Raw genomic sequence first — 17,084 nt, forward strand, 5'->3', positions numbered from 1 at the left:
GTCTAAAGATTTCATGTGCCCTGTAACCGATCTGAACTTCTGCTTGAAACCTTCCTCCTTTCTTTCTTAAAGTTACTTTGAACAACAAAAAAGACAGTCGGTTAATTAATTCCCTTCTCTCTTGTAAAGAGAGCATTGTATACTTCTCTATTTTAAGTGCTGTGTTGCAGTTCTTTCCACAATGCCCACATTGAAAGCTACTAGGATTTTAGTTAATAGCCAAAATTTGTCTACATTGGATGTTTGGTTTGTTATTATTGTATGAAGATGATTAATAGCACTGAAATAAGAAGGAATGAAGCTAAGAAATGGGAGAACTAAGGTAGGCAGTGAATTTTCATTTAGTGATATTTAGTGGGAATGCTTTAATTTCAATTAGAGTTGCTTTAATGCTTTAATTTCAATCACACCAAATGGAAGAATAGAGACTTGTACTGTATTAGGTTTTTGAAGGCACTCTGCAGTTCCTAGGTGTATAATTTAAAATCAGTTTTAGGATTCTTTGTTTTGTTTTTTTCTGGATGTATCTACAAGTAGTCCTCAGCATGCAATCATTCATTTAGCAACTGTACAAAGTTACAATGGTGCTGAAAAAAGTGACATGACTGACCCTCAAACTTATTACCATCACAGCATCCCTGCTGTTATATAATCAAAATCCGGGCGCTTGGCAACTGGCATGTATTTGTGACAGTTGCACCCTCCTGGGGTCGCATGATCACCATTTGCGATCTTTCCAATCAGTTTCCAACAAGCAAGGTTAATATGGGATGAAGAATTTGCTTAATGACCCTGTGATTCACTTACCGACTGTGGTGATTCATTTAACTTCCATGGCAAAAAAAAAAAAAAGTTGTAAAATCAGACACAATTCAATTAATGACCACTTTGCTTACCAATGATCGTTCTGGTCCCAGTTTTGGTTGTAAATCAAGGACTACCTGTCATGTGAAGCTGGAGCATTCCATTGTTAATATTACCCACTTTTTTCTGGAGGTAGGCCTTGAAAGTTCCGATATTGTTTCCTGTGAAAGGGAATAGCTCCATCCCAGTTTTGAACCAACTCATATTCTCTTTTTACTTCCTTTCTGTGCCATTTTTATTTACCTGTTTTCTTTAAGGCTTCATATTACAAACTACATGGCAAACAAGTTCATGTTCAATAGCTTGTTGTCTGTGGATTAAATCAGAGGAATTCTCTCAGACTGGAAATGAGGGAGGAGAGAGGCTTCCAATGGTACCATTAACATGCCTCCTTTTTTCATTTCACTTCCACCAGGAGACCTCCATCAGCCCATGAACTGTGCTTGTTTTGCAGGGGTGGCTGCAAAACAGACATACAGATGGTCATAGACCATCTATGTCTATGGCGAACCTATGGCACGTGTGCCCAAAGTGGCACACAAAGCCATGTCACCTGGCCTTGCCTGTGCACGTGACGATCAGCTGTCCTTCACGCGTGCAGCAGTGCCGAAAACTGGTTTACGCATGTGTGCCGGCCAGCTGATTGTTGGGTGCGCATGTGCACCAGAACTCGGAAGTTCGGCTTTTCTAGAGCGTGATCCCTTCGCATGCATGGCAGTGCTGAAAACCAGCCTGCTCATGTGTGCCGGCCAGGTGATCATCGGGCACGCATGCACACTAGAACCCGGAAGGTCAGCTTTTCCAGAGTGCAGCCCCGACAAGCACATGCGTGCAACGTTTCCGCGCGACCTTTTTGGCACTCGGTGTCGAAAAGGTTCACCATCAATTTCCTAACACTCCCATAGTGGTGTCCATTCCTATGGTAATTCTGACCTCAGGGCCAACTTTGAAGGAGATGGGTGGTTAGGAAATATGATAAATAAATGAATCAATACATGTAAATAAATGTACAGTAAATAAAGATGGGGAGAACACCTCATTAACAGGACATCAAAATTGAGATTTTGCAAGGCCAGATGAGCTATAGCATTAATCTAGTTTATGGCCTCTATATTATGGACCAAACACTTAATCTTGCTTAGCCCACACAGGTCATAGATAGGACCCATAGTCGGGTCTATCTCTCTTATTGTGGAGACTAACCTGGGTAAAATCCATTTTTCAGCCAGAGGCATAGTAGCCAATGTGGCCATTAGGGGAAAACTTTCATTGAGACACTGCAACATGCACTCAGAATCAAAGTCAGTCCTTCTATCAGGTCCATTCAGTAGTGGCAAAGTATTTGGAGAGGGCCTGAATGATGTCTTGAAACTAAGGACTAAAAGGGAACTTTACCACCATCTGCAAAGGTGAGAAATACTCTCAAGCGGTGGCTATCAGAAGTCTGCTTCAAGGTGAGAGACATGGTCTTCTTCCCATCAGTCTGAACCTGGACTCAAATTTTATGTCTTTCAGCAGGGCCAGGAAACAATTGTTTCTTCCTTTGGCTACAACTGCAATATCAAGCTAGAGAAAGAATGACACAAACTAAATGTTAGATGTGTCATCAAGATCTGCATGAGAAGAGTCTCAGACGGTCTCAGACAGTCTTACAATAACTGTTAAAACAGCCCAGCTTGGGCTTGAAAGCTTCAGCAACTATATTTCTTTTATGTACACTGAGAGCATATGCACCAAGACAAATTCCTTGTGTGTCCAATCACATTTGGCCAATAAAAAATTCTAATTCTAATTCTAATCTAATTCTAACAACTATAGTCTCCAGACCTGAATCAGGCTAGGTTAAATATAGAATAAGCCTATTCCATGGAAAATTATAACCCATTTCACAAGAAGTACAACCCCTTCAAACTCTTGGACATAATGCATCACCCCTCCCTTCAGAACATCTGTAGAGTTGCCAAAAGAACTTCCATGTTTTCCTTTATTAAAGAAATATATTGAATTCTTATACCTCAGCTGAAGCATCAGGGAGCAATCCTCTCCTATTTTGAGATGTCCTGGCTCTACTGTAAAAACAAACAAACAACACACCCCAATATAAACAAAGTCCCACTTTGTACCATGGAGACACGTCATTCATCCACACCTGCAAAAGAAGAAAAGGAAATGAAAAATGTCAAGAAACACCTTCAATATTGGCAGCCAGTTATTATTATTATTAGTCATATTTCTATGCCTCCCACTCTCTGAGGACTCTGGGAGGCTTACACCAAAGACAGTATACTAAATAGCATATTGCCCCCTAACAATCTGAGTCCTCATTTTACCCACCTCGGAAGGATGGAAGGCTGAGTCAACCTTGAGCCAGTGAGATTTGATCCGCTGATCTGCTGAACTAGCAGTCAGCTGAAGTAGCTGCAGTACTGCACTTTAACCACTGCGCCACCTCGGCTTGGTACATAAGTTGTACATAAACATTGTTTCACATGTCTGTCATGTTCTCCTACTTTTCTGTTGTTTTTTTCTGGATTGTCACTGTGAAATTGGGATGAAGCTGTCTCTTCTTGAAGGAAGCAATTTCAAAACTTTCTAGATCTGCATTGAAAGTGGGTGGGAGAGAGATGTCCACTATGAAATGCCTTGTTTCTACTAAAGAAAAGGGAAATGATCAGTCCAATCTACTGTTCTCACTTTCAATACTGTTCCAAAACTGCACTTCTTCTGATCTAATCTAAACTCTGTCTGTTTGTCTTTCATTCTCTTTTATCCTGTTCCACATGCTTTCATTTAGGCGAAAAGTGGATGTCAGGTGTGTATCTTTTCTTTGATATTGGGGGGGAAAGTACTAACCAATGTTTTCATGTCTGCAGTATGGAAAAAGGATTGAATGTTCAGGACTATTTAAGTTGCTTGATTTTGTAAATTATGCGTAAATCCTAGCCTTTTATTTTTATATGATATTGGTTTTATGAGTTCTTTCTTCTTGTATCCCAACAAATTATGCATTTTTGAAACACAGTTCCCAATGAGCTCTGGCCTTCGGGTATTCTTACGGTTTCAAACAAGAATGTGGCAAATATGTGGTAATTGAGGGAAATCATGAGCATCAACTTAAATATTTTGAGAGCGAAAAGAAAAACTGGGTTTCACGTCACATAAACAAACAGTATTGAATATTCCTCTGCAAGCCAAGACATTTAGTATAGTTGTGTATAATTTTTCATGTAGTTTAATGAAAGGAAATACACAAAATTGGATCTGTCAATTTCCGAGTGAATGGATTAATATATTCTAGACTGTTTGTGTGTTTGTACACTTCTAACGTAGCAAGCAGACATTTGTTTCAGCCATGAATGGAAGTAGTCCAACAAAGCTTGAATTGGTTCCAATAATTTACATCAAAGATGAAAACTGATATGGATATAGATGTGGTAATGACATTTCCTCTGTGTGTGTGTGTGTGTGTGTGTGTGTGTGTGTGTGTGTGTAAAATAGAGGTGGGGTCTGGGGTTTTCTGTACCTCCCTCCTATTATACACAAGAAACACCAGAAGAACTTGAATATTGCTTTTTTTATTAAAGGAGAGTTGGTATTTCTGTAATTTTAATTCCTTGGTTCCTCTACAGATAAAACAGATTCTGCATTACTCTACTGTATTATTATTATTTTTAAAGTGAAAAGTTTTGTTTTTCTGGCATAAGGAATGACTGCATAGAAATTCCCTACTCAATGAATTATTAGGGAGCCGAACTACATTTGTTTTTGCTCTGCAGGTGACCTCTATAGGTTGCAGCTGAAAAATACAATGCTTGCTCCTGTCTCTGTAGTCTGAATGGCATGGCTTGGTTCAAGACGCATCATGCTGCATCTGCTTTCCTGACTGCATTGCTAGGCTTTCTCTCTGAATGTGTGTACTGTTCAGCAATGTTGGTGGGATAGTCTAGAACCTATGGGTTGGGTTTTGAGGTACAGGTAGTCTTTGACTTACAGCCAGTTGCCTTAGCGACAATCCAAAGTTACAATGGGCCTCTCTGGGGGTTACTTATGATCCAGATTTGAAATGCCAATGACTGCCCCCCTGGTGTTCACATGACTGGCATGCATTTATGGCCACTTGTAGCATCCCACAGTGTGTTTTACAACATTTTGCCGAAAGCCAGCATTTACTTTTGTTTTTTTGGCAAAACCAGCCCGTAGCAAACCATGGGTTCACTTAATGACTGCAGCATTTACTTAATGAGCATGGTGGTTGCTTAAAGATCACCCAGAAATGACATAATCAGGTTGATCATGTGGGTGAGACCTAATTTACATCCAGCACAATTTATGGCTGTCATGAGCACTTAAGTTGTAACTTGAGGTCTACCTGTATGTCAGTGGGAGGAGGGAGGGAGCATCCTTCTTGTGTTGTTACAGAATAATAGAATGGAATGGAATGGAATGGAATGGAATGGAATGGAATGGAATAGAATAGAATAGAATAGAATAGAATAGAATAGAATAGAATAGAATAGAATAGAATAGAATAGAATAGAATAGAATAGAATAGAATAGAACAGAATTCTTTATTGACCAATTGTGATTGGACACACAAGGAATTTGTCTTCCGTGCGTAAGCTCTCATTGTACATAAGGAGAATAAAATACATTCATCACTAATAAAAAGATACAACACTTAGTGATAGTCAAGGTTACTAATGGTTACTTATCTGAGCTAACTAAGCAAAGACCCCCAAGATGAAAACACTCCCAAGTCTGTATTACATACTATACAATTTCATTTACCCCTTTCCTATTTTTACTTCCTTATTTGGTGCTATAAACATCTGCATGCTCTGTAACCAAGTAATTGGTTAAAAAGAAGCCAAATAAAAAGTGCTATTTTTGCATTTTTCCCCAGGGAATGAAAGTATTAGTGGCTTATCTTTTTTCTGACAAACACCTGCTTTTTTCATCTTTTGAGATTCTTCCCACTGACCCAGCTGCATGCCCTCTATCTATAAATTTGGTGTACAGCCATGTAGTATACCACAGAAGGAAAAAAATACTGCCTACGCACGCGCACACACACACACACACACACACACACACACACACACACCTTGATAAGGTGTCTGTTGGAACTTTTAAGTATGGAGGCTGAAAAGTTTTTTTTTTAATTCAGAAAATATGCTGATTGTCCCAACCATAAATATAAATCTTGACTTTACGTGGCCTTGGCCTTCTTTTCTTGTTTTTTTTTATGATGATATTTCTTAAGACTGAAGAAAAACATTTTAATAGCCGACAACGTCAAGCTCAAAACAAGTTCACAGATAAAGTTTCTCTTGCAGCATTACTATTCTGAAATAGTAATATAACAGGAATTTTTTTTAAAAAAACATCCTATGACTTTGGCAATATGTATATGGATGCCGCAAATAAAATAAAGCTCTGAATATTTCTTGCTTACACTGGTTGGAAAAAGATCATCTGAATGTCTATGGAGATTCTCAATCATCCAGGTCATGCTTGTCCCAAAGATGCTTTTTCCAAAACGCAACTGGACTTCCTTAGTTTTTTTTTTTCCTTTGAAAATGTTCCACTTCTCATCCAAGAAGCTTCTTCAGTTCTGAAGGGTCATTTGAACTTAAGAGGAATGTTCAAATCCATTAAGAACTCAGGTCAGGAACATATGAAGTCAGAACAAATAGAAAGTTCCAATGAGTGTGTGCACAATATCATAGTGTGGAAAAAACTAGTTGATCCCAGTTAGATGGTTAAAATCTGCAGAGTTTCCATTCCCTCCCCACTCCAGAGGAAGGTTACTGCGAAATCTCCATTTCCTCCAGATCAGCTGGGACTCGGGAGGCAGAGAATAGATGGGGGTAGGGCCAGTCAGAGGTGATACTTACTGGTTCTCCGAACTATTCAAAATTTCCACTACCGGTTCTCCAGAATTGGTCAGAACTTGCTGAATATCACCTCTGGTCAACAGTCTTCCCTATAAATGCTATTCATGCAATATAAATCAAAATTGCAACTAAGTTTAAGCACCATTGAGACAGACATAAAGGAGATGTAGATTCTGTTGATCTCTCGGGAAGTTATACAAGATCTCTTACAAAAAATGTCTGACTAGTCTCATTGTTTAGCTGTTGTCCTACTGATGAATCCCTCAAAAGTGAACTATGGGAGCCATTTGCCTTTTACCAGCCAACCTTGCCAAGCTACTGGGCAAATCTTGCATTTTGCAGTCCTCTCAAACCTCGAATGTAAAACATCACTGTTACATTTCTAAACCTTCATTTTCTTTTATTTAAAAAAAACCTGTTTTCACTGGAAACTCTTACAGTTTTTTTAAATTGTAAAGCAATTGTGTGGGTTTTTTCCCCTACTTGGATTAAATGTCATGAAATACAGTTGATATGCTACTGCTAATATAAATAATGCCGAGAAAAAAAACAGCCATCACAAGAAGATGAGTTTTCCTTTAAATGGCATTGTTGTGAAGCCTGTAGGAGGGAAATGAATTTTAAGCCATATAGTCGACAGTATCCAATATCACTTCACTGTTGGAACTGCGGATAAATGCTGGGTTCTCACAGTGATATTGTGGCAGTAATGAACTGCAATTTCTTGGATGGCTATGGTGCTTGGCCTTCTGTCTAGCAACGTATTGCAGAGGGAGGAAATTTCCAAAAGAAAAAGCACATTCCATTGGCACGTTGTGTTGAAGGAGCAGCAAGATTTCATCACTATGTTATAGTTAACCCCAGGACTTAAGCAGATGTAGGCAAAGGGGTGGAAAGCATTTTAAAGTCTCTTGAATATTGGTGTGATTACATGATTTGATAAGAGATAATAATATTTGCTTCTCTTAAAAACAATAATTGTCATCAGGGTAATGGCAACAACACAAACAATTCTCTATTATACATCCATTATAATTAGTGCCTGGCTTTTAAAGAAGCTGACATTCAAAACCTCTTGAAATTTGGCATGGCTGATATTTCTCAATTTTGACAGCTGATTTGTGTTCTTATTAGTGTACTTAAAAAACTTTTCACTTTGAGACATACCGATTTAGACTCATACACTCAACGCATTTTCAGTTGAGAAACTGTGAACATCCTACACTGAGCTAAATGCAAAAACAGTAGGGAATTCACGGAAGGCATTTAGACAAATCAGTCACCAACAGACAGATAAACCATATTTGCACACAATTAAAAATACAATTAAAAAGCTAAGAAGGAAACAAAAAGACCACAACACATCCTCTCTAGCAGCCAACATCCAGATAAGCAGGGATTAACACCCGAGCAGGTGAATCAAGCAGAAAATAATTCCCTAATCAAAGTCCACCAAGGAGCAAACCATACCTCCACAAATATGCTCAGGGCAAGCTACTCTGTGTAAAGAGAGAAGCAAACACCCCACTTCCTCAAACTGATTATGGGTTTTCGGGGTAATAAAACATCTGAAGCAAGCAACCAAGCTCAAAGAGCACTAACAACGTCACTACCCTAAGCTAGAAATATTGTCTTCTGCTGGAACACTCATATTTCAAAAGAATTGGCATCCAATTATCTGTAGCTCCCTCATTCTTAAAAAAGTAAAATAAAGGTTTAAGCCAAACCACAGCCAGCTGTCCATGTGAATTCTCTAATTAATTTCAAAATAGAGATTCATATGTCATCTTGTTAAATCATTCCACTGGAATGGATGGAAAAGTAGTTAGACGCAGGAAATTTTCCACATTCTATGTAGTTATCAGACTGGAAGCAGATTATGGGTTCAAAACAAGCTGAAGATAGTTCTATCATCCTCTCCTCTTCCTCTTTTACCTTACATTTATTCCATGTCATAATGTCTTCCAAGAAATACTTTCCTGTTCCATGTTAGAGCGGCTGAAATTTGGGGAGTTTCCTGAGGCTCAAAATTTTCCTTTGCTTTCCATTTCCACATTTGTTTTTCTGCTCTTTTGCTATTTCCATGTTATTTAGCTTAAATAAAGGGGACTAGAAGGAGAACTTAGAAAAGCACCTGATAGTCTATAAGTGGTAACTGACAAAACATCATCTCAAGTGTATTTGTCAGGGCTGCTATCTAAACAGACTTTTATCTGAAAATATGGCCATGTTATGGCAAATGTTTGCTAGCTAGGCACTTTTTCTGAGATCACACCATATTTATATAATATATATTATTATGTCATGCCTCAGTGATTCTACTTTGTCTATTACAAATATCTTTCTGAGCTGAAAAATAAGTGCAGTGAGAGCTGCATATGTGCCTAAGTTCAGCCCTGCATTTTATTAAGTTCCATGATTCCGTAAGATTCCAGTGCTGACAGAAATCCAGTGCTGGTAGAAAATTCTGGAAAGGGTAGTTCAGACTGTCTAGTAAGATTTGGGAAACACAAAGTCCATCCTATGCTGAATTGAAGAAGTCCAAAGGGATATCATCTCAAAAAGATAACTGTTTCCAGGATCGAATTGCTTTAAATAGCAAGAGGCTTCAATTCTTCTCCTGAAACCATGTTTCTATATTTGAAACTCAATAACTCTAATGGGGCTCTGTGAAGAATCAGAAAGTAGAAGTTTATTATATTTTGTGTGAGAATGTTTGCAGTACAGTGGTACCTTGGTATTCGTCATTAATTGGTTCTGTGAGGTGCGATGAGTACCAAAAATGACGAATACCAAACAAAATTTTCCCACAAGGAATAATGTAGTGCAGGGGTGTCAAACTCGCAATGACATATCACAACTTTTCCCCCCTTCGCTAAAACAGGGGTGGGGGTGGCCAGCACGTGATGCAGTTAGCCCGCAGGCCGTGAGTTTGACACCCCTGATGTAGTGAGTCACAAGGTAGCCAACACTGACAAGTGCCAGCTTGTGTGTTGAGTATCAAACAAATGATGAGTATTAGGATAAAATTTTCACGTCAAAATGCATTGGCTACAAGATACAATGAGTTTCAAAGCAGTTGAATACCAAGGGACCACTGTATTTGCAAAGGCTATAATCTTTGCTGTAACATTTCCTGTGTTTTGAAGGCATTATCTGATTATATCCCCAATATTCTATTGGATCTTTGCTTCCTATACTGTTTCCCAAGATAGGTGGGTTAGTGGAGTTGATTATACCTTCTGCAAAACTTATTTTATTTATCCCATTTGTGTCTCCATCCTTCCTTAGAGAGCAAAAGACAAGTTGAATATTTTTCTTTTCATTCTACACATTTTATCCTCAGGGAAATCCTGCAAAGTAGGTTATGCTCAGAAAGGATGCAACTGACTCAGAGGCCCCTAACCTCTATTACATTTGAAAAGGGCTTTGAACCTAGGCCTTCCAGTTCATTTAGGTAAATTTATCTTTTCCATATCTCCTTCTCCTAAGTGATATTATCTTGCACACTTGTTCTTAGAAGTTTGTGATCTTTTGATATACTCCCTAAAGATTATGTTAGAGGAAAATTCTTCTTTTTATAAAAAGCATAAAAATTAGTTTCTCCCTGTGGGAAAATCAGACAGACACTGATAAGCCACGATCAGAAGGAGAACATCTGCTCCGTTTCTAATATGCAGGGAATTATCTTCAGGTTTTCTTCTCAAGTGAATACTATTTGGAGTCTCTGATTCAATTCCTCCTACTTCTGCCTCAATTTCAAGAATTTTCTTGGGCTTGAGCTTTGAGAGCCTGTGTATGGAAAGAGGGGAAAAAATAGACAACTTCCTTTAATGGATGAGTTTCTCTAGGCATACTGGGCTGTTTTGCTATACCTTCCCAACAAGTCTTTCTTCCCAGAGGTGGAGGTATAATTTCATTGCGCCATGCAATGGAGCTGAAGTCATAAATTGAATACTGGCACAATTAGCAAGGCAATCTGTTTAACTGTAAATTAAATGTTTAAGTGGAGATGTAAACAATACCAACTTAAAGGTCTTCACACACACTGCTTTTAATAAGGTGGAGAAATATGAATTTGAAATATTCATCATAGCTGAGTAGCTCTTTCCTTAAGTTAAATTTCTATTATAAGAAACTGTAGGAAACAGCAATATGTGATTATTAAAAACAAGGATCCTTCTTTTGTTGACATAACAATGTTGGACTTTAATTCCCATAGATCACGAGTGCCAAACTCGATTGTGTCACTGACATATCGTGACATATTACAACATTTTTTGCCTTCATGGAGCTGGGGTGGGTGTGGCCTGCATGTGACACATCCGGCCTGCAGGCTGCCAGTTTGACAGGCCTGCCATAGATGTTCAACCAGCACATCTGGAGGCCATTTGACTAGAGGAAACTGATCAGCATAGGGTTGTGAGGGTGTAGCTAACATTTATTGTCACTTGAGGATGAAAGCTCAACTAGTAAATTCTCTTGGCTATTGGTACTCTGAGCAGCATGTAGCTTAAGTGTGATTTTGCAGACCTGGAACTCTTGTTTTATCACATGAGCACATCCACTTTGTCATTATTGCACTATGACTTTGCACTTGAAGGATATTGCAAATATGCAACTCCCACCTTCCATCCATACTGTAACCTGAAACCGCACCTTTCAATGGCTAGTTGAATCTTTACCAAGCCTCTATATAAAAATGATGACCAGAAATCAAAATGTCACAAAAGAGACTATGTGAACACCTAAGTGGTATTTTCTTGGCAACAGTACAGAGGTATCTTGCCTTTGTCTTCTTTCAGGGTGGCTGCCCAATTTCCCAATCTAGATTACACACCTAGTGGTCTGAATCCTGGTAGTCTCTGAATCTGTTCTGCCCCAGCTATGGACCCCAAAGAACGCAGCACACACAAAGTCTGTACAAACCTTAGTTTACTAAATTAAATCAGTCTTTTTCATACAAAGGCTGTTAATTAACTTTCTTAACAGCCTACAAGAATCCAAAGAATAAATAATCGTAATCTTACTGTGGTTCTGGGCAGAAAGCCCAGAAGCAATTTGCCGGAAACTGATAAGAGAACTAAGATCAAGACACGAAGGAGAGTGAACGAAGTTTTTCCCTGCAAATTGCCTCAATCGTCATCCTTCCTTAAATAGGCTAAGGGAATGGACAATTAGCCCCAAGCCTTACTTTCGAGGAGACCTCCTCCTGAGGAGCCACTCCTGCCTTTTGGCAGCTCTGCGCGCCCGTGCATCGAGAAGAGGCTCCTCCTCTTCTTCCTCTTCACTTATAGGAGGTTCTGGAGGTTCTGAAGGCTCTGGCTGAATCCCCACCTCTTCTCCAGCCTCCTTGCTGTCGGAATCAGCTACTAGCTGCACAGGCCGCTGATGGGCCACAACAGAATCCAAAACAAACCAGTCCAAACAACTTAGTTTTTTTCAGCATCCTAAGTTCTTCTGAGAATTTAACAAAAGCTGTTCTGAAGTCTTGTAGATATTCCTTCTGCAGCTATTGAACATCAGGAGCTGGATACGTCCTAAATATTATAAATAGTTATCCAAAAGTGTGAAGGTCTGTGAGTTCAATTTCCAATAGAATGTTTGAACCCACAGTATAATATCTGGCTATGTCTGACGATTCCCAATAAAGATAAAACTAGAAATGTAATGCATCCTGGTGGCCAATGTAACTACAAGATCCATTAGATGCTGCCATCAGCTGGACATTCTAGTTGTTCTACAGAAATAACTTAAAATAGTCTTTGTTAGCAGCTGTTGCATTGGTGTCTAGGGTTCTTTGGAGCCTGAACATCTGCTTTTAACACTGTTTTTTCAGTATTTTGCCAAAAGTAGTTTAAAATATTTTGCTGTCTAAATCGGAAAATTCAAAATAGTGTTATATAGTATGTCATAACAAATGTTGGTTGGTGCTGTTGCTTTTTAATTGCACATTAAGACTATCCTTTTTCCTCTGGCCTTTCAGGGAGAAATAGTTCTTAGGGTTAATTTTCTATAATAAACGTAGATATCTGAGTGAGAGATCAAGTGACCAAATCTGTTGTGACATTGTGACACAAACTCTACCCCTTAAATCTTTCCATCAATCATCACAATACAAGTACAAATGGACAGCACTTGCATTTGCCATCACAGCCCATACTTTGTCATTTCAGCATCAGGTTGGACTAAACCTCTGATAATTGGGGCAATCCTGATTTTTGTTTTATTTTGTTTGTAGGGGAAAAGCACAAGTTCATGTATTGCTCCCAGTATGAAAATTAAAGTTTTTAAAGCAATATTACTCTACTGATTATGATGAAAAGCCTTTATTCCAGTGGTGGAATTCAAATTTTTTTACTACTGATTCTGTGGGTGTGGCTTGGTGAGCGTGGTGTGGCTTGGTGGGCATGGCAGGGGAAAGATACTGCAAAATCTCCATTCCCACCCCACTCTGGGGCCAACCAGAGGTGTATTTGCTGATTCTCCGAACTACTCAAAATTTCCACTACCGGTTCTCTGAACTACTCAAAATTTCTGCTACCGGTTCTCCAGAACCTGTCAGAACCTGCTGACTTGCACCCCTGCTTTATTCCCATTGTGGCCATCACCTCACAATAGTTAAAATAGCTAAGAGAAATCTGTTGTTTCATCCATAATTACTCCTTATATAACACCCTATCCTTCTCCTCTCTCCTCTTGGGATATTTTTCAGTGTTATCGTATTTGAATGACTGTTGTGTTCTCCCATGTGTGTTCAGCTAATCAGCATTCCAAAATATATCAAAAGTGTGTGGGAGAAGAGTAAAGGAGAGGAACAGAGCTCCATTGTGCATAATACAGGTAGTCCTCAACTTACTACCACCAATGAGCCTCAAATTTCTGTTGCTAAGTGAGACATTTGTTAAGTAAACTTTGCCCCATTTTACAACGTTTCTTGCCACAGTTGTTAAGTGAATCACTGCAGTTCTTAAATTAGTAACATGGTTGTTAAGTGAATCTGGCTTCCCCATTGACTTTGCTTGTGAGATGGTCATAAAAGGGATCTCAGGACACTACAAAAGTCATAAATATGAACCAGTTGCCAAGCATCTGAATTTTGATCACATGATTATGGGGATGCTGCAATGGTTGTAAATGTGAAAAACGGCCATAACTCACTTTTCTCAGTACTCTTGTAACTTTGAACGGTCACTAAGTGAACTGCTGTAAGTCGAAGACTACCTGTAATTTTCCTGTTCCTGACATTTCCAGATAAAAGACTCCTTAAATAAAGGATCAACACATAGAGGACAGGATTAAGCAGAATGGAGTAGTTCTTATGAATGCTTTAACATTGTGCTTCCTACCTCCAGCAAGGACCCATCCTAATTGGCATCCAGAACCCTATTTTAAGAGTGGAATGGAATAGGAATAGGAATAGGAATAGGAATAGGAATAGGAATAGGAATAGAATAGAATAGAATAGAATAGAATAGAATAGAATAGAATAGAATAGAATAGAATAGAATAGAATAGAATAGAATAGAATTTTTTATTGGCCAAGTGTGATTGGACACACAAGGAATTTGTCTTGGTGCATATGCTCTCAGTGTAGATAAAAGAAAAGATAGATTTATCAAGAATCATAAGATACAACACTTAATGATAGTCATAGGGTACAAATAAGCAATCAGGAAACAATATCAATATAAATCGTAAGGATACAAGCAACAAAGTTACAGTCATACAGTCATAAGTGGAAGGAGATGGGTGGTGGGAACGATGAGAAGATTAACAGTAGTGCAGACTTAGTAAATAGTTTAACAGTGTTGAGGGAATTATTTGTTTAGCAGGGTGATGGCATTCGGGGAAAAACTGTTCTTGTGCCTAGTTGTTCTGGTGTGCAGTGCTCTGTAGCGTTGTTTTGAGGGTAGGAGTTGAAACAGTTTATGTCCAGGATGTGAGGGGACTGTAAATATTTTCACAGCCCTCTTTTTGACTCGTTTTGACTTTTTTGACTTCTTTGACTTTTTGACTAGATTCTTTGCATGGAGATCCTTCTAAATTCTGACACCTCAAATAGCAGAACATCTGCGAGGTAACTGACATTCCCCTCAAATTTGCCTTTTTAAAATCCTTCTGCTTCAATCACAACATGTTAGTATGTAATGCATAATAGCAATTTTTTGCTATCTTATTAATAGGCTTTGCCCAGTCAGTTACCTCCTCCTTTTCCTCGAAGAATTAATAAAACATGAAACAAGCAAACAACAATAAAAGCAGTGGTAGCTAACTGCCAATGCAATTAAGACTAACATGCCAGGTATAGAAGAAAAAGGACCCATACATTTCTGTTAATTGTTATATTGACCCTGGTATAGACCATGGTTAATGCTAAGTTTGATTTAAAACACAGGTGTCAAACTCGATCGCATCATGTGGCTTTTTTTGCCTTTGTGGAGCTGGGGTGGGCATGGCCTGTGTGTGATGCATCTGGCCGGTGGGCCACCAGTTTGACAGGCCTGATTTAAAATATCACAGTAACTATATAGATGCTGCATATAATTCTACTATCAGTGTTAAGTAACACACTTTCCAGCTGCTATTTAGTTTGCACCAGAAAAACACCAGGGGAAAACATGCAAAAAAAAAAATCTCTCAAAAGTTCTGTAATTCTTCCTAGAATGTATTTTAAGAACACAACTGGGTGGATTGACATGGATGCAGACAGTAAACCTCCCAAGCCTTTGGAAATCTCCGATAAATTTGAATTTATAAGCCAATGTTGTGATTCCCAGGGATTTGTGAAGGATTAGACTGAATATTTGCACCGGTGCCCTTATGCTAGTGGCTGTCTCGGGGCGATTCTGCATGATAAGGCCATTCCAAAGGTTATTCCAAGGCACCTGGACATTCTGTGAATGCTTGTTGGCTGGGTCACGCAGAGCCAGGAGCAGAATGAAGTCCTGGAGGGAGTCCTGGCTGCGTTCCTCACCTTTCACCTAGTTCACTCTTGGGAGCATAGCAAATTGTGGTTGAAGCTTGTCTGGATATTTAAAGTTTTATTCTCATTTTGCTCCGTTTTTACTGGGTCTGGAGTACAAATCAGATACTGAATTCTTCTATTGGGATTTTGCGGTGCTGATCTCAAGGCCAATACTTTCTTTTTTTAACCCTAATGCTTTCTAAGATGCATTGCAAATTTTATTTAATGTGACACTTTCACTAGTAGAGAGAAGAAGTGGCCTTTAAGCACTTTCCCAATCTAAATTTGTTAACCTGTTTCTGTAAGGACTGGATATTACTGCTACTGGATTTCACCATGTGTGAAAACAATGTTACGCCTTAAGGGATGGCAGGAGCTGTTAAGATATTGATAACTTCTGCATTTAGTCTGCTAAGTAATCTTTATTTTTCTGAGGTTATACAACAAGAATCAAAATAAAGCCCAAAGAAACACAGTAATCAGTAAATGAAGTTGAAAAATATAAACCCTATAATAATAGTCAATCCAATACAAGGCATTTACTTGTAAATATCTTTGCAGGGAGAAAATTCCTTCCAGGAGGAAAGGAATACAGGTGGTTCTTGACTTACTTTGAAGTTACAATGGCACTGAAAAAAAAATGAATTATGACTGTTTTTCACACTTACAACTGTTGTAGCATCCCCATGATCATGTGATTAAAATTTGGGCGTATTTACAACAGTTGTAGCGTTCCGAGATCATGGGGTCACCATTTGTAACTGTCGCAGGTGGTTTCCAACAAGCAAAGTCAATGGGGGAAAGTCAGCTTCACTTAACTGCCACATGACTCACTTAACGGCAATGAATCACTCAACAATGGTGGCCAAAAATGTCATAAAATGGAGCACAGCTCACTTAACTATCTTGTTTAGCAACAGAAATTTTGGGCTCAATTGTGGTCGTAAGTCGAGGACTACCTGTACACAACCTCACAACGAGCTCCCCATCTCATAAGGGTCTTAAGTGAATGTTTTATGATGCCACCCTTGAAATATGTAAAATGAATTAATTTCATATTTCTTTTATACCCTGCCTAACAAATAGCATTGTGGAAGATACTGCATCATTGTGTTAACTCTGCTGCAAACACAAGCTGGTTATGTGAAGCAGGCTGCCTTCTCTGTTTCTTACCTGCCTTCCCAGCCTTTGTGACCCTTCAGATGTATAAACTTTAAACTCCTTGAATTCTCTAGTCAGCACATCAGAAGGGACCCAGACTAAGGAAGGCTGATCTTTTTAGTTTATCCATTTAGAGGGGTTTGTTTTTATGGTTTCTGGGTAAGCATGCTTGTTTCCTTTTCTCCAGCATAAGG

General features: G+C 38.8%; 1 protein-coding gene across 1 annotated transcript in view; it reads left to right on the plus strand.

Annotated features, from left to right (window-relative positions):
• SRC (SRC proto-oncogene, non-receptor tyrosine kinase) overlaps positions 1–17,084 on the plus strand; it is a 94,564-nt gene that overhangs the window by 61,630 nt on the left and 15,850 nt on the right. Inside the window, exon 4 of the mRNA XM_070939986.1 lies at positions 3,659–3,676. Within this exon, the coding sequence (XP_070796087.1) occupies positions 3,659–3,676 (18 nt within the window). The remainder of the gene's footprint in view (positions 1–3,658; positions 3,677–17,084) is intronic.

Source organism: Pituophis catenifer, unplaced genomic scaffold (genome assembly GCF_029215685.1).
Source record: "Pituophis catenifer annectens isolate HBS135680 unplaced genomic scaffold, rPitCat1.0.hap2 SCAF_3, whole genome shotgun sequence".
Taxonomy (NCBI): domain Eukaryota; kingdom Metazoa; phylum Chordata; class Lepidosauria; order Squamata; family Colubridae; genus Pituophis; species Pituophis catenifer.